The 18,758-nt window shown below is 36.8% G+C and overlaps 1 protein-coding gene across 2 annotated transcripts; it reads left to right on the forward strand.

The window, feature by feature from the left end:
• Positions 1-9: 9 nt before the first annotated feature.
• On the forward strand, positions 10-17,933 carry LOC138323067 (diacylglycerol lipase-beta-like). 2 transcript variants are annotated; one of them, XM_069267402.1, is made up of 14 exons: positions 10-220; positions 1,539-2,036; positions 4,775-4,865; positions 5,074-5,309; positions 5,732-5,905; positions 6,521-6,613; positions 7,647-7,776; positions 8,039-8,122; positions 8,629-8,784; positions 9,030-9,157; positions 9,438-9,579; positions 10,611-10,754; positions 11,727-11,833; positions 15,059-17,933. In XM_069267402.1, exons 1-14 carry the CDS (start codon positions 126-128, stop codon positions 15,243-15,245), a joined length of 2,265 nt encoding a protein of 754 aa, XP_069123503.1. In that variant the 5' UTR covers positions 10-125; the 3' UTR covers positions 15,246-17,933. The 2 variants fall into 2 exon arrangements, with proteins under 2 accessions (XP_069123503.1, XP_069123504.1); XM_069267403.1 differs by lacking the exon at positions 6,521-6,613.
• The last annotated feature ends 825 nt before the right edge of the window (positions 17,934-18,758 follow it).

An 18,758-nucleotide genomic window follows, 5' to 3' on the forward strand; every position in this document is an offset into this window, starting at 1 on the left:
CGTAGCAAAACGATATTGTCATGTTGCCAAAATGGCCGATGATGAGACTTATGAACACGGAAGTTTCAACCCTGTATATGAAATGAGAATATACTACGCGTGACATATCTCAAAAAGACACAACAATGCCGGGTATCATATTATTTGGACGCCGTTGGGGAATAGGTAGTGATGATTTCGTCTTCCCAGTCGTAGCCGAGATATTTTTGAGATCAGCATGGTGAGTCTAACGTTACTTTCATTTTGACTGTTTTTTTTTGAGAAAAAAACCCATTGTAAATTATACTAGAGTATCAAGGAACATATTGGAGTATTTTATCTTAAGTAGTGTTCTTTTTATTCATCGACCTATGTACGTATCTGACACATGCATAGTTTACACACTAGTAATTATTTAGATACAGTACATTTGTACATGTATGAGTCATAATCAGCTAGGTTAGGGAAAATCACTAACTTGTGTATTATATGCAAATTACAGTATTTTTCAAAAATGCTGCAAAAGATGAGTATTCATTCGTTGATTTACATTAAATAGGTTTTGCATTGAATAATTGGTGTAAGAAAAAGAGTAGTGTGCTGCCCTGCTTCACAAATGATTGCTGTCAGATGATTGCAAAACAAGTGTAGCAGGATTGGACTGGGTCGATCATCAGTGACCAGGTAGCTCAGTCGGTAGAGCACTCGGCTAGTGCTCTGAGGGTCCTGGGTTCGAATCCAGGTCTGGCCGCTACATTTTCACCTCTTCTGTTACAAAATTGGCGCCAACTAAATAACCTACGGTGGTGGTGTTTGGAAGGGTCTCTTATGACTTTAAGGGCGAAGACTTCGAGAAAGGAGGGAGGAGTGTAGCAGGATTGGACTAGGTTGATCATCGATGACCAGGTAGCTCAGTTGGTAGAGCACTCGGCTAGTGTTCAGAGGGTCCCGGGTTTGAATCCCGGTCTGGCCGCTACATTTTCTCCTCTCCTGTTACACAAGGAAATGTTTTAATTGAATACTATTTCCTTATATGATATATTTATATCACTTATCTACAGTTCAGTATACTTTATCTGCATGCATGTATGTTTTAATTGTATATAGTGATATGGTCACCTTCTAGTTTGGCGCTTGAGGGAATTTCCTTAGCTCACTAGTACTGAGCTCAGTCAAATGAGCATTGGACCAGTTAATATTGGGTCACAGGTTTAATCCCGAATGCCTTTAAACTGCTCTGGCCTTGTAATATTTGGTGCATGTAACCAAACTTTGTTTCAGTCATTTGAAGTAAACTATGCTTAGCAGAGGGATAACTGAATCTGGGTTGTGTGCTAATTATGTCTATGTTCTGGAGACTAAAAACAAAGGAGAGAAGAATGTAATTGTTCTGGATCAGGTCAACTGCCAGCAACCATCTGGTAACTTCATGAAGTTCAATTAGTAGATCATATCTGGCTAGCTATATATATAGTGTTGATCTGGCAGTGTACTTAAATGCTACCTCTTTTTTACTTGCAACGTTGAAAAATTACATGTTGCATTTTTATCTATTGTAGGTTGATTGCCATTTCCATTGTTTTCCACATTCATCAGAATGAGCCCCAGAACTGTTCTGGCGGAACTCTGTTACAGGCTTATTTCATTGGTGCTCTGTGTCTTTTATGTTTGACAATAATACTGGACATGGCTATTGTATACACCAGTATGCAGGGATCCATCATGTACCCCTACCCTAGGAAGCGGATGCCAAGGCTTTTGTATGTAAAAATAAGCGTGTCTGTACCAGAGCTTGGCTGGATTGTCCTGGGAACCTACTGGTCATTTGGGCTCGCCAGCGGTTGTGAGCCGAGTGTGGTAATGACAGTAAAGGGAGCTGTATTGTGTGGTTGGGCTATTGTTTTTCTCATAATCATAGGAATTTTTATTGTGTTTGACCCCCTTGGTGGTCTTCGTGCCAGAAGATCACAAGCACAGCTTGGAGTGTTGGAAAGTAGCTCACAACAACAGATGTTTACTACAGCCCACCGTACTGCCATGAAGACATGGGAAAGAAGGTGATATTACACTTAGTAGTCTGTATGTGTCTGAGAATGATGACAGGAGACAATTGATGGCCGCTAGTAGTCTGTATGTGTCTGAGAATGAAAAAGGAGATAAGTGAAGGCCACTAGTAGTCTGTATGAGTCTGAGAATGACAAAAGGAGACAAGTGATGGCCACAAGTAGTCTGTATGTGTCTGAGAATGATGAAAGGAGACAAGTGATGGCCACTAGTAGTCTGTATGTGTCTGGGAATGATGAAAGGAGACAAGTGATGGCCACTAGTAGTCTGTATGTGTCTGAGAATGATGAAAGAAGACAAGTGATGGCCACTAGTAGTCTGTATGTGTCTGAGATTGACAAAAGGAGACAAGTGATGGCCACTAGTAGTCTGTATGTGTCTGGGAATGATGAAAGGAGATAAGTGATGGCCACTAGTAGTCTGTATGTGTCTGAGAATGACAAAAGGAGACAAGTGATGGCCACTAGTAGTCTGTATGTGTCTGAGAATGACAAAAGGAGACAAGTGATGGCCACTAGTAGTCTGTATGTGTCCGAGAATGACAAAAGGAGACAAGTGATGGCCACTAGTAGTCTGTATGTGTCTGAGAATGATGAAAGAAGACAAGTGATGGCCACTAGTAGTCTGTATGTGTCTGAGATTGACAAAAGGAGACAAGTGATGGCCACTAGTAGTCTGTATGTGTCTGGGAATGATGAAAGGAGATAAGTGATGGCCACTAGTAGTCTGTATGTGTCTGAGAATGACAAAAGGAGACAAGTGATGGCCACTAGTAGTCTGTATGTGTCCGAGAATGACAAAAGGAGACAAGTGATGGCCACTAGTAGTCTGTATGTGTCTGAGAATGACAAAAGGAGACAAGTGATGGCCACTAGTAGTCTGTATGTGTCTGAGAATGATGAAAGGAGACAAGTGATGGCCACTAGTAGTCTGTATGTGTCTGAGAATGACAAAAGGAGACAAGTGATGGCCACTAGTAGTCTGTATGTGTCTGAGAATGACAAAAGGAGACAAGTGATGGCCACTAGTAGTCTGTATGTGTCTGAGAATGATGAAAGGAGACAAGTGATGGCCACTAGTAGTCTGTATGTGTCTGAGAATGACAAAAGGAGACAAGTGATGGCCACTAGTAGTCTGTTTGTCTGAGAATGACAAAAGGAGACAAGTGATGGCCACTAGTAGTCTGTATGTGTCTGAGAATGACAAAAGGAGACAAGTGATGGCCACTAGTAGTCTGTATGTGTCTGAGAATGACAAAAGGAGACAAGTGATGGCCACTAGTAGTCTGTATGTGTCTGAGAATGACAAAAGGAGACAAGTGATGACCACTAGTAGTCTGTATGTGTCTGAGAATGATGACAGGAAACAATTGATGGCCACTAGTAGTCTGTATGTGTCTGAGAATGACAAAAGGAGACAAGTGATGACCACTAGTAGTCTGTATGTGTCTGAGAATGATGACAGGAGACAATTGATGGCCACTAGTAGTCTGTATGTGTCTGGGAATGACAAAAGGAGACAAGTGATGGCCACTAGTAGTCTGTATGTGTCTGAGAATGATGACAGGAGACAATTGATGGCCACTAGTAGTCTGTATGTGTCTGAGAATGACAAAAGGAGACAAGTGATGACCACTAGTAGTCTGTATGTGTCTGAGAATGACAAAAGGAGACAAGTGATAGCCACTTGTAGTCTGTTTGTGTCTGAGAATGACAAAAGGAGACAAGTGATGACCACTAGTAGTCTGTATGTGTCTGAGAATGACAAAAGGAGACAAGTGATGACCACTAGTAGTAGTCTGTATGTGTCTGAGAATGACAAAAGGAGACAAGTGATGACCACTAGTAGTCTGTATGTGTCTGGGAATGACAAAAGGAGATAAGTGATGGCCACTAGTAGTCTGTATGTCTCAGAATGACAAAAGGAGACAAGTGATGGCCACTAGTAGTCTGTTTGTGTCTGAGAATGACAAAAGGAGACAAGTGATGACCACTAGTAGTCTGTATGTGTCTGAGAATGACAAAAGGAGACAAGTGATGACCACTAGTAGTCTGTATGTGTCTGAGAATGACAAAAGGAGACAAGTGATGACCACTAGTAGTCTGTATGTGTCTGGGAATGACAAAAGGAGATAAGTGATGGCCACTAGTAGTCTGTATGTGTCTGAGAATGACAAAAGGAGACAAGTGATGGCCACTAGTAGTCTGTATGTGTCTGAGAATGACAAAAGGAGACAAGTGATGACCACTAGTAGTCTGTATGTGTCTGAGAATGACAAAAGGAGACAAGTGATGACCACTAGTAGTCTGTATGTGTCTGAGAATGACAAAAGGAGACAAGTGATGACCATTAGTAGTCTGTATGTGTCTGAGAATGACAAAAGGAGACAAGTGATGACCACTAGTAGTCTGTATGTGTCTGAGAATGACAAAAGGAGACAAGTGATATCCACTAGTAGTCTGTATGTGTCTGAGAATGACAAAATGAAACATTAGTGATGACCACAATTCTATTGACAAAGATTAAAATTGATATAAAATGTTTAAGTGAAAAGAAAGATTATAGAGAAACATTTTATATTTGATTTCTAGTCCTGATAGTAACTTTATTACTAACTGCTATTGCTATTGGAAACAGTCAATAATATAAAAATTAGTAAGTTTGTTGGAATGGTGAAACTACAGAACTATTTGTTTGCCTGTTATAATATAGTATCATCTTGCACTTACAGATGTAAGGTCCTGTGCTGCTGTGTATCCTGTGATGATCAAAGTCATGATGCTTTCACTGAAATCGCTAAGCTACTGACAGACTTTTTCCAGGTACATTATGTTGACTTTTTGTTTTCCCTCACTTACTGATACATATATTATAGAATGGTAGATAAGGAAGTTGATTGGTTTGAAATGAACTGCAGTATTACACCAATTTTGAAGAAAACAAGAAAAAATGATTATTTGGCTGACATTTGTTATTAACCTGAAATATGAAGAAGATAATATGGTATTGATGAGATGATATTCCCTACAGAATGTGGAGTTGGACTTGGTGGCCACTGACATTGCAGCTGGACTTATACTGGTGAACAGGGAGCAGGAGGTGTCACAGCTCACAGTTACTACAGAGAGGACTCATGAAAGTTATGGTACAGTGTCACAGGAGAGGATTTCTCAGTATGGCCCAGTGACCACAGGTGGTCAAGTCTCAGACACACTGACTAAAGGCACCAAGATCACACAAGGTTGTCCAAACTCATCATCATCCAGGTATGGAGAAATCATCTTGACATCAAGTACATCTAAAAATAGACTGTAGAATGGTGATAGATGATGATGATTTAGAATGAAGACGACAGTAATGATGATGAAAATACTTACTGCGAAGATTGATAACCCAGATGACGTTGATATGATGATGATGATGATTCTATTGTAAATATAATGAACAAAAATCACAAAAATTAACTTTGGGATAAAGTAAATACACTATAATTTGTAGGATATTAATTTTTGTTCAACTGTTAAACTTTGATTAAAAAGAATGGTATAACTTTGATTTGGATGAGATTGCTTGTGAAAAAAAAGTTTGTTTTTTTTAAAGTTTTCAAAATTGATGATTTAAAGTAAAGGAGATTAAATTGTCTGAATTGATTTACATTATGTATATATTTGTGTGTTTTTATTGACAGTGCCACTAACAATATCCCTATCTCTGAGAGTCAACACCTTCCACAGCCACAGGACTGGATGAATATAAAGAACATGAGTCATTATATGAAATATGCCATGGCCAGTTATGGTTGGCCGCTATTTGTGTTTGCAAATCTGTCATTGGGCCTCTGTAAGCTGTGTGGTGAATGCCGGTGAGTGTTTATCATAATAAAAATCTATTCTGAATTGTGTGTAAGATTATTCTCAGCTTCATTAAGACAGTTTAAGTTCAGTGTTTGTCTTACTCATATTAACAAATACAGCAGCAATAATGTAGAATAAAGAAAATTATAAGTATACATAGAGACATATTTGTCAGTCATCTTTCTATTCAGGGAGAACATTGATGAAGCTTCAGTAATCAATGAAACAATGGCCTTGATCTTAGTTAAAATACCATTGTGTTTAAAAAAAAGAATGGCACAAAACATGTATTCTGAATATTGTCAAAAGGAGGTCAAATTTCTTTCAATATACCAATACATATGGCAAGTAAAATAAAGTTTGAGGTATATTTGGTCTTTCACTTCTAGTCATTGATGTATAACTGAGCTGCATTTTCTGATCTATCAGAGTACAAGCAGAGTGAAACAAGGGGAGTAACTCTAAGTCTAGTGTCAAAAGATGTACAAATTCAATGAACAAGTCGTGATGATGTGGGAGTCACCGTCCTCATCGGCCACTGTGCTAAAATTAGTTTTGATATAAAAGTCATACATGTAATATCTATCACCACTGTTGCTCACCTGCTCATGATTGTCTTTCAGTTGTTCTTTTTTACAACATTTGCCATCATTGGACAATTGTTGTGGGAGTGCGAGCGAGCGATATGAATACACTGACATGAGTGATACAAACTTGTGAGTCTGTAGCTAGCACTGTTGTGGTAGATTCTCTTTAGTGTGTTGTGGCCTTTAACCTTTAACCTCATTCTCATCTCACCACTTTCATTATTTACAGTTTTTGAGCACTATATCAAATTGGGTTATTAGGAATTACAACTACTTCCATATTAACATTTTTCTTCAACTTTAACACTGTTTTACACTCAAATAACATTTAATTGTCTTACTAGTTGCACATTGATATTATTTTCTTTGTTTTAACATTTAATCTGTTTTCATTGATTTACATTTTACTTTTTGATTTTATATCATAGACTGACATGTAACAAATATATGTATTCATTGATACAACTCTCAGACTGTAATATTTGATATTCAGCCTCACTAATCATTTAATAAATTCTTAAGGAAGCCCATATATCATAGATGTATCTGATATTCAGTTTGTAACATATTAAAGTGATGTGAAAACAAATTTTATTTAAATCAATGAACTGACCTTTATGGAAAGTCATATTGGTCAAAATACATGTAGCTACTTTTTCCGTTATCAGGTTGACCAGAGCAATGAATTTATCCCTTATTGTAATACATACATGAAAGCCTGTGTATTGTCCATATGCATTTATGTCTTTTGAATTGAACAACTGCTAAATTTTATGGTACGGCTTACCACTTTGGTAGTTTCAAGACTGCTTTCAAGACTGCTATATTCCTATGTTTTGGTGGTAAGATTATGCCAGAGATAGTGGAGAAGTTCATTGTGATAACTGTTGTAGATGCTGTGCTTGTGCCAGAGATAGCGGAAAGTTAATTATGATAACCTTTGTAGATGCTGTGCTTGTGTCAGAGAAAGTGGGGAAGTTCATTATGATAGCTGTTGTAGATGCTGTGCTTGTGCCAGAGAAAGTGGGGAAGTTCACTATGATAACCTTTGTAGATGCTGTGCTTGTGCCAGAGATAGCGGGAAAGTTAATTATGATAACTGTTGTAGATGCTGTGCTTGTGCCAGAGAAAGTGGGAAAGTTCATTATGATAACTATTGTAGATGCTGTGCTTGTGCCAGAGAAAGTGGGGAAGTTCACTATGATAACTGCTGCCAGTGCCATACTGCTGCCATCAGAAAATGGACGGATGTGGATGATGCTGATCTCCTCTATGTCAGCTTTTATAATAAGGTAATCATGACCATTTTTATACTAGATGCTTTTTAACTCACCTTGCCTGAAGGACCAAGCTGAGCTTTTGCCATACCGTGACATCTGTCGTCCATCCGTCAACAATTCACATAATCAACTTCTTCTTGTTTGTGACAGTTCCTGTTTATTTTCGTTCTGCGTTATCATCTGTAACCTTCTTGCTCTCAAAGTCACCGAACTATCTCTTCCTGATCTTAACATATATTTTAAATCCATTTTATACCGTTTGTATGTATTTCAGATTTATGCCATTCCTTTCTTTGTGGCTGTAGACAGAAAGGAGAAGTCTATTGTTGTGTCTGTTCGAGGAACACTGTCCTTGAGGGTAAGTCTTGTCCTTGACGGTAGGACTCATTGTTTTTTATCTTTTCTGCGTAACAATGGCTAATCTGTTTATTTAATTTTCATTCCACATACTAAGGACCATTTTGAATATCTACACAAATGGTTAGTTATACTACTATCAAGATAAACCTGTTTTATTTCAGTTTATTATCATTCAAATTTCAGGGAATATTTCTACATTATTGTTCACCTCACAATATGTTACTACATCTACAGCTTGCAATGGCATTGACTCAATAATTGTACTATTGAAAATTATGATTATCAATGCATAATGATATCGCTATATGTTGGGCAATTCTGTTGTAATGGAAAAATCATTTTAACAGGTGATAAAATAATGTTGCCCAAATATTAGCAGGCATGAGATGGTGTGATGGCAGTATTGGGGGATAATGAAATGATGTTACGCCAATATTGTAACTTTGCCAGGATTACAGTATTTACACATGCTCAATTATCATTGATCCTGTCAATACTATATAGGATGCCCTGACAGATATGTCTGCTGACTGTGTGTGTATAGAACGGGAAGGCTGTGCTGACTGGAAGTGTCACAAAGGTATCTACCAGGCTGCCTGTTACATCCGGGATGAGTTACAGGACAAACACATACTGGAGAAGGCCTTCCAGCAAAACCAGGTAATAAAGATCAAATGAGGTACGGTAGTGATCAAACTAGGTAAAAATAGAAAAGCAGCTGAACAAAAGCAGGTACAACCTCATCTAAACCTGCCTATATTATATATATATATATCACGCAAAAGAAGGCCTAATGATGTAGGCAGGTTTAGCGGGCATTAACTAATATCATGTAATTATCAATAAATTATCAATTACAAGCTTACTTGTAAAGTCTCATTCAGCTCCCACTAAAACTATTTCAGGGTGCTAGATTAGTTATCACTGGACATAGTTTAGGAGCCGGAGCTGCAGCTTTACTAGCCATCCTCCTCAAACCTGACTACCCTGACCTCATCTGTTTCACCTTCTCCCCACCAGGAGGGCTTCTTAGGTAAGGGTTACATACAAGTCCTTGGTCTTGGTCTAAATAATATATCTAAACTTGACACAGTTATTAGGGCTCTCTATACTCCTTTGTATATAGCTTCAGAAAAACAAAATGAAATGCTTCAAGCTATTAAAGCAATTTAATGTTTAAATATCTATTACTTAAATCATGGACATGTGATTATTTTAAGAACAATCAAAATATTTAAAAAAAACAATGCTCTTTTAGTCAATATTTTGCAATGTATACGCTCAACTGACAAAATGTCTATGTATTTCTACAGTCTTGAAGCTAGCACCTGTTGTTCAGACTACATATGTTCTGTGGTGTTAGGGCGCGACCTTATTCCAAGACTTGGTATTTGCTCCATGGAACATCTGAAAACCAGCATATTGACAGCTATACGTCGCTGTGATAGGCCAAAGGTAAATATCACACTGTTCCCAAATTTTTTCTGTGATATGATTGAAGGATAAATGTGTTTCCATATGTAATGATGCCCATTATGTTGGAATGACTATAATTTTAAGATCAATGGTTATTAAATTTTTTAAAATTTTTTATTAAATCTGTTTTGTAGTATCAGGTGATAGCCAGTGGGATGTGTTACTGTGTGTTACTATGTGTTACTATGTGTTACTATGTATTTATTACTATGTGTTACTATATATAGCTATCTGTTTTGTAGAACCAGGTGATAGCCAGTTGGATGTGTTACTGTGTGCTACTATGTGTTACTGTGTGTTACTATGTGTTACTATGTATTACTATGTATTTATTGCTATGTGTTACTATATATAGCTATCTGTTTTGTAGTACCAGGTGATAGCCAGTGGGATGTGTTACTATGTGTTACTGTGTGTTACCAAGTGTTACCATGTGTTACTATGTATTACTATGTATTTATTGCTATGTGTTACTATATACAGCTATCTGTTTTGTAGTACCAGGTGATAGCCAGTGGGATGTGTTACTGTGTGTTACTATGTGTTACTGTGTGTTACCATGTGTTACTATGTATTACTATGTATTTATTGCTATGTGTTACTATATATAGCTATCTGTTTTGTAGTACCAGGTGATAGCCAGTGGGATGTGTTACTATGTGTTACTGTGTGTTACCAAGTGTTACTATGTGTTACTATGTGTTACTATGTATTTATTGCTATGTGTTACTATATACAGCTATCTGTTTTGTAGTACCAGGTGATAGCCAGTGGGATGTGTTACTATGTGTTACTGTGTGTTACCAAGTGTTACCATGTGTTACTATGTATTACTATGTATTTATTGCTATGTGTTACTATATACAGCTATCTGTTTTGTAGTACCAGGTGATAGCCAGTGGGATGTGTTACTATGTGTTACTATGTGTTACTGTGTGTTACTATTTGTTTCTTTGTATTACTATATATTTATTACTATGTATTACTATATATAGCTATCTGTTATGTAGTATCAGGTGATAGCCAGTGGGATGTGGCAGGCAGTTTGTTCTCTGTGCCCTGGAGACAATGGTAGCTCCTGTGGGTGCCGAATTGATCAACCTCTCCTACAGGAGACAGGATCTGCCTACGTCACAGGACAGAGAAATGTAGAGGTACATAATATCAGACATCAGTTTGTATAATGAAAAGTCTGTTTATGTGTTCTTATAACTTACAAAAAATATAACATGCATACAATAGTTGAAGGGTGCAGTAAGTGATTATTATGAATATTTATCATGACAGTGTGTGATAAATATAACTAGAACTGTCGCCAGAGTGGATGACTAATTTATCCTGCACTGCACAAATTTAGTAACAACTCTATTAAAAGTGGAAATTGCAGAGCCCTATATTATTTAATCAACTTCCCTTTATGTCAAGGTTCTGTTTACCAAATTTTATCAAAATCTGTCAAGTAGTTTGGGAGAAGTTTGCCAGACAAAGTTGTGTCTACAGACAGACAGACAGACAGATAGAACGAATATACGTACCCGGCCTACTATACCTTTCGGCCGGGTACGAATTGGTCCCTATGTGCCGTAGTGGAGCACTGCCTCCGAAAATCACTCGGGCATAGTTTTCTATACTTTTTTGTAGGCTTCCAATTATTATATGGGTATACATGTATTTACATATTATTTTCGTCCAAAACAAACATAACTACCATTCTTAATATCTACCGTACTGCTCACAAGACGTGAAATTCACAATTTGTGGACTTGCCGTATAAATTCCCTTCAGAATGACCTTCATATGTATTATGTAAAAAATAATGCCTCGATGAGAATTTGATATTTTATGTGGTTCAGTTTTATTGCCTAGTAGGTAAGCGATATCAAACAAGTATGATGAAAATGCAAACGTTTTATAATGGTTTGCATTATCATTACTTTGCTCCATTAGCAGTAATAGGCACCAATTGTAGCTCTAAAGACGATATCATTTTCTGTCAAAAAGTCTTTTGAGCTACAATATTGCAGCTAACAGACAGACAGACAGACAATCCGATACCAGTATACCGTCCCTAAACTTTGATGCGATGGGTATAAAAATATTAATAAGATATATTTCTTTGTTTACAGGAAGCTATTGAGAGTGCAATTGAACAGAGTGAGCAGTGTCGGATCACCTTCCCCACCATGTATCCTCCCGGCCATGTCCTTCACATACTGGAAGTTGATTCAGAAAAGTATGAACTTATAATACAGGATTCATGTTTTGTTAAATGTAGTTTAATTTTTCATGGAGTATTTTTAGCTCACCTGCCCGAAGGGCAAGTGAGCTTATGCTATGGTGCAGCATCCGTCGTCCGTCTGTCGTCCACTGGTCCGTCCGTCCGATGTCAACTTTTCCATTTAAACAACTTCTCCAAAACTTGGAGACCTAGAGTCCTGGAATTTGACTTATAGCATGCTGGGATGAAGGGCTACCAAGTTTGTTCAAATGAATGACCTTGACCATCATTCAAGGTCACAGAGGTCAAATAGGCTAAAAAAACTTGTTAAGACTTCTGCTTCATAACCAAGAGGCCTAGAGATCCGATACTTGGCATGTAGCATGCTGTGATGAAGGACTGCCAGCTTGTTCAAATGAATGACCTTGACTTTCATTCAAGGTCACGGGGGTCAACTAGCCTAAAATCTTTAAACAACTTCTTTTAAATAACATAGAGGCCTAGAGACCTGAGATTGGGCCTGTGACATGCTGGGATGAATGGCTACCAAGTTTGTTCAAATGAATGACCTTGACCTTCATTCAAGGTCACAGAGGTCAAATAGGCTAAAAAATCTTGTTAAGACTTCTGCTTCATAACCAAGAGGCCTAGAGATCCGATACTTGGCATGTAGCATGCTGTTATGAAGGACTGCCAGCTTGTTCAAATGAATGACCTTGACTTTCATTCAAGGTCACGGGGGTCAACTAGCCTAAAATCTTTAAACAACTTCTGTTTAATAACCAAGAAACCTAGGAACCTGATATTAGGCCTGTGACATACTGGGATAGAGGGCTACCAAGTTTGTTCAAATGAATGACCTTGACCTTCATTCAAGGTCACAGGGGTCAAAAAGGCTAAAATCTTTAAACGACTTCTTCTTAATAACCAAGAGACCTAGAGACCTGATATTGGGCCTGTGGCATGCTAGGATCAAAGGCTACAAAGTTGTTCAAATGAATGACCTTGACCTTCATTCAAGGTCACATTGGACAAATAGGCTAAAATCTTTAAACGACTTCTCCTTAATAACCAAGAGGCCTAGGGACCTGATATTGGGCCTGTGGCATCTTGGGATGAAGCGCTACAAAGTTTATTCAAATGAATGACCTTGACTTTCATTCTAGGTCACAGGGGTCAAATAGGCTGAAATCTTTAAAAGACTTCTTCTTAATACCCAAACAGTCTAGGGACCTGATATTGGGCCTATGGCATGCTGGGATCAAGGGCTACCAAGTTTGTTCGAATGAATGACCTTAACATCATTCAAGGTCAAAGGGGTCAGATAGGCTTAAATCTTTAAACAACTTCTTACTGCCGTTCCATCATAAGATTGCACGATTGTGTTACAGTACTAGTGTATCGACTCACTGTAGTAGATTATATCGCTACATGGTACAGGTGAAGTGTCTATGTAACACGCATTGTGATTGGCTGAAGTGTGTATATAAATAAACGTTACACAATGCAACCTATTTGTGCAATCGGGACGTTGTAAGTACGTCGAAACAATTACAAATGTTCATAGATAAACATCTGAAAAATTAATATTTGTAAAATAAAAGTATTACGCTGTAAAAATAAATAACGCTGATATATAGAATTCGCGCTGTAATATACATGACTGTTGGGTGGTTTTTTCCGTAGTACACCTAGCACATGTGACGAACTTGACTGACAGAGTTTCCTGAAATAGCTGTTGTAAAAAATCAAACATGGAAAGAGATAACACACAATCAGGTTATTCTAGCTGTAGAAGAATACATAATATTGATTTAAACATGATAATACTGGTACCGTTAATGAATAAATATGAAGGTCAAGAAGAAAGTATCTGCTAAAACAACTGTTCAGTTTCATAATTATGATAAGGTATATTTAAAATGTCAATTTAACTCTGAATTTGAACTTTATACTGAATAAAAAAGTGTGGAAGTACTAAAAATCGTCGATCGCCAAGCTGCCAACGCGTGCATATTATAAGTTACCGATAAGTTACATGTGTGTTTGCACATGTGTAACGTTACGTTACTATTTTAATCTCTCGCTAAAATTGCGCCAAAATTAGAAGTGGTTCAACCGATCACAGCCAAAATTAGAAGCAGTCCTCAACCGATCATATGTCGACATGTCAAAGCCACGAACCGATCTAAAAGTACGCGAAAGGGTAGTGAAAATGTACAATGATGGCATGGGGTGTCCTATGGAAATATATCTAAAGCTGCCGACGTTTGTAAATCCACCTGTCGGAAACATCGCAAAGTTGTGCGGAACAGCATGGTTCTCTGCTTCCACGTGTTCGGTCTATCATGACACCAACAAAGGTCAGTGAAGAAGTTAAATGAGACCAAGCATGGCAGGCTAAAAAAACAGCTTTACTGTGCACACACGTTTTTCTCTTCTATTTTTAGATCAACTCAGCCAATCACAATGCGTGTTACATAGGCACTTCACCTGTAACATGTAGCGATGTAATCTTCTACAGTGAGTCGATACACTAGTACTGTAACACAATCGTGCAATCTTATGATAGAACGGCAGTAATAACCAAGAGTGCTAGAGACCTGATATTGGGCATGTGACATGTTGGGATGAAGCGCTACAAAGTTTGTTCAAATGAATGACCTTGACTTTTATTCAAGGTCACAGGGGTCAAATAGGCTAAAATCTTTAAAAGACTTCTTCTTAAAAACCAAAAGGCCTAGGGACTTGATATTGGGCCTGTGGCATGCTGGGATAGAGGGCTACCAAGTTTGTTCAAAAGAATGACCTTGACCTTCATTCAAGGTCCGGGGTCAAATAGGCTAAAATTTTTAAATGACTTCTTTTTAATAACCAAGAGGCAAAGAGGCCTCTAATGTGCTTAGGGATGATATAAATTCTTATTTACTCTTTTTGTTAAGTATGAACCATGTATGATTACCAGATTGCAGGTGAGCGATTCGCGCCCATTGGGCCCTTGTTATATAGAGAATAATAAATGATTGTGATATCTATTAACCTAGTACATGTAATTAATTTTCATACAAATTTAAAGCATAACATACACATTATGTTCCAATTTCACAAGTCCTTGGAAGTAAATTTTGTCACTAAGTGTAATATATTTGAATGTGCTATTGCAAAGGCGAGTTTTTTTATCAAGGTCTTGTAGCAGATATCTGCCAATTTTGATAAGGATGACCTTGTAATCTGTTATAGGTCATGTTGTTCCTCACCAACATACTTTGCTGAATGGAAAACGCCAGCAGATTTCCAGGAAATCTTGGTGAGTCCTGACATGCTGACGGATCATCTTCCGGACAACGTTTGGAAGGCCCTGGTGCAGTTGTCCGACAAACAGTTTAACCCCAAACCTCGACACCGTACATCTAGTATCCCTACATAGGACCAGGCCTTCTAACCAACAGGAGGGATTTTTGTCCCTAGAAACTTATCATATTAATGCAAATGCATTTATATTTCGTGCCTTCCAACTTTAAAAATGCTCAATTTATTTCTATATTACCTTAGCATTGATCATGCAATATAATATATTCTTTAATTTATAAATGCTTTATTCATGAACATCAGTGTATTTTTTATGGCAGATTGTTTTTACAGTTTGTGATGTGTGATGATAATACATTTAATGATTTTTTATAGGAGTGTGTGTTGAGAGGTATTGTACGAATATCGCTGATTTTGTATGTTTCTGTCTCCATTCAGAACTGTGTCCTTTAGAATGCCTGTAATAGAAGTTTAGGAATTGATTCCTGATCTAATAGTATGTCTCTCTTTATAATGAAAGAAAACATAATGTTCATGTTTCTCATTATTTCCTAATAACCAAATTTTTCCGAATAATTGACAAATATTATGAACATCAAGTAAGCATTGATGCCGCTATTTTTTAACTTCATCAGGGTATGAAAGAAATTTGTTTTCACACTGTGTGAATCCGTGCTAGTAATTTAATTTTTCAGACTTCTTCATAAAATTTTAAAAAATCAATGTATGATACCGTTTATTTTCCAATGGGTATATTTTCGAAAGCGATAGGCAATGTCAATGTCTCTATTGTGACGTCACGATAACGTCAGATTTTTGCACCATTCTTGGATTTTTTCTTCGTAGACTTATGAAGAAAAAGAATTGGCCAAACACAAAGTCAGTTTAGTGTGAAAACAAATAAAAATTAATTATATTTTGGTAAAGCCAATGTACATTGCAGGGATGGTAAAGACTTGACCCAACTTGTGTGTCTTGTTGGAATGAAATTGTTGTGAAGGAAAGGCTAGACTGGGTTGAATGCTTTACACCAGATTGCCTAAATGATAATTTGAAAGTCAAGGATTCAAAAGTTAATCTTGTTGTATACTTTCTATCCTATAATACAAACTATTTATATGACGGTTGACCAAAAACGAATGCAGATTGTTGTAGCATCAGAATTTTAAGTTGATGATATTTTGAGGGAGATTGGTTTTTTTGCCTTTTAATCAGTATTAGTGCTACACTGTAAATTGGGATATTTTTATGTGATGATATTTTGGCTTATTTGGCGTTTGGCATGAAAGCACCAAAAATGAACACCACGAAGTTTTGCTATGTATCTGTTAAGTCAATTTGTATATAATGATCAATACATCTACACACTATTTATTATTTATTTGAAAATTTACTCTCAGTGATATGTGGTTATTAATCACTTCTATTGAAGACCAATATTTCAGAGGGTTGTCATTGCATCGATATAGCTTCAAAACTCATCATGTCATTTTTACATTGTTGTGGGCTTTATAGACACAATATATAGATATATAGGGTTGCTGGCCTGTACTATGCAATACCAATAAACCTGAACAATTTCTATCTTTCATTCAGAGAAGTGATGCGCGAAATTTCTACACAGCATAGGGAAGCACCAAATTTAAACACACTAAAATTTAACCACGCCATTCTAAAACAAAAATGTCAAAATTCCTGACTCCAAAATATCCCAATTTATGGTATTTTATGGGGATTGTCTGTGTTAGTCATGCCTTATAAATATCAATAAGCATAATTTATTTTGTATTTTTATAGATTTCCAAATTATGTGTAATAAATTTTATTGCTTAACTTTATAATAATGAGTAATTGATGATTGCCTGGTTTTTTTTGTATCATGAAAAAGTGTTCTGGTAATTGTATGCGTACCCAATAAATGTGTTGCTTTTTCATGAATCCATCAGGAGGTGTTGGCGATTTCAGCTTTACCAATATTATAATGTATAGCTCTCTTTATGTGTTTTAATTAAGCTTTTTTCATAACAATTCATTCAACAAAGCCTATGTATTAATGCTTACAGTTACATTTCTATCCAAGTGTTCATGCTTATACATTAATATCTAACCTTTTAATATGTCTATTATGAAATTCAAAATAATTTATGTTTCCCCATTAAATGGGCATTTTTATACCAGCACACAAACGTCTTAGAATTAATACATAGATATTTTCTTTGAAATACCAAAACTATGATTACCATGACAGAGCTTCCATTGTCAAAGTGCCAATTATTTTATGAATTAGATATGTGCCATACATTGTATTTATACTTCTTGAGCCCTCCTATGTTGTCCTGTTAAAATGCATCCTTGGTACTCCAGGGTTTACTATCTCTGTCATTATATCCACCCCTGGACTATCATAGTAAAATTGAAGGCAGCTTAATTGAAGAAAACTGACCAATCACAGACCTGTAGAGATTTCCTTTGAAGATTACAGAGAGAGTGACGCCCAACCTCAAAGCCACGTATTCAACCACAGTGTACCAGTTTGAAAAATTCTATTCTTTCAAAGGATCAAAAATTATCTGTGTCTTATGTTGCCTTCAGTTTTACTATGACATAATCCATGGATGAATGTTACGTCTGTGATATTAACCCCTGGAGCATCGATGATGATTGAAATGTAGTCTGGTGCTCTTTAGTCGTAAACTGTATGTGATGTTACCTATTTGTTCTTCCTGTTGTAAGTCGTTGCTGATGTTATTGAAGTTATTACGTTTGTATTATTAGGTTTGATACAATAAATTATGTTAATTCTTCAGGTTGTTTTATGTTTACTTTTTGTGCTAACTTGGGTCTTAACTTGTAAATATTATGACATGTAAGCTATTCACATTTGTAAATCACAACAGCTGAGCTCTGTTTTTAAATGTTAAATGGTGTTGCGGCGTACATTTTAATGTCGCATTTCCAATGTCCACTCGTTGGCCACTGAAAATGTTTTTAATGTTTTAAATAAAAAATATATAATATCTGAAAAATTCAAAAATCTACAGAAGCGTATTAGGCTCACATAGGAATATATTTTCAGGAGAACGAAAATGTTTTGCTTGGTGACTGCCATATATATGGCGGCCGCCAGATAACTTAAGTGGCGGCCGACAAATAAAACATTTTCGTTATCCTGAAAAATACTCTCCGTTATCCTGAAAAATACTTTCCGTTGTGAGCCTATTACGTTTCCGTAGAAATCCGCTCGTTGCCAGTGATGATTTTGATTGTTGAACGTCGTATGTTGGGGCGCACAACATTCAAAACGAAATTGTCTTGTCAAGAAATTCAATTATTTATAATTACTTATTTCTATCTGAAGACTTTAAATTTAAGTTAGCCAAAATATGTCATGCCCTCGAAGCACCCCCTCCCCCCTTGGATAGAAATGCAAAGTTTCAGCTGATGTGTCAATTCTTGAAGGCGTCACAGTACGCTGATTTGGGCATAGTAACAATTACAGATCTAGATGCCAAGGGTATTTCCGCCTAGCATGGATTGCTTTCAATTTCAGAATAAAAAAAGAAATAACATAGGGCAAGGTCTTGAGAATACGGGGACGAGATAAAACTGTTCCTTTTTCTTTCTTTACAAA

Source organism: Argopecten irradians, chromosome 5, assembly GCF_041381155.1.
Source record: "Argopecten irradians isolate NY chromosome 5, Ai_NY, whole genome shotgun sequence".
NCBI lineage: Eukaryota > Metazoa > Mollusca > Bivalvia > Pectinida > Pectinidae > Argopecten > Argopecten irradians.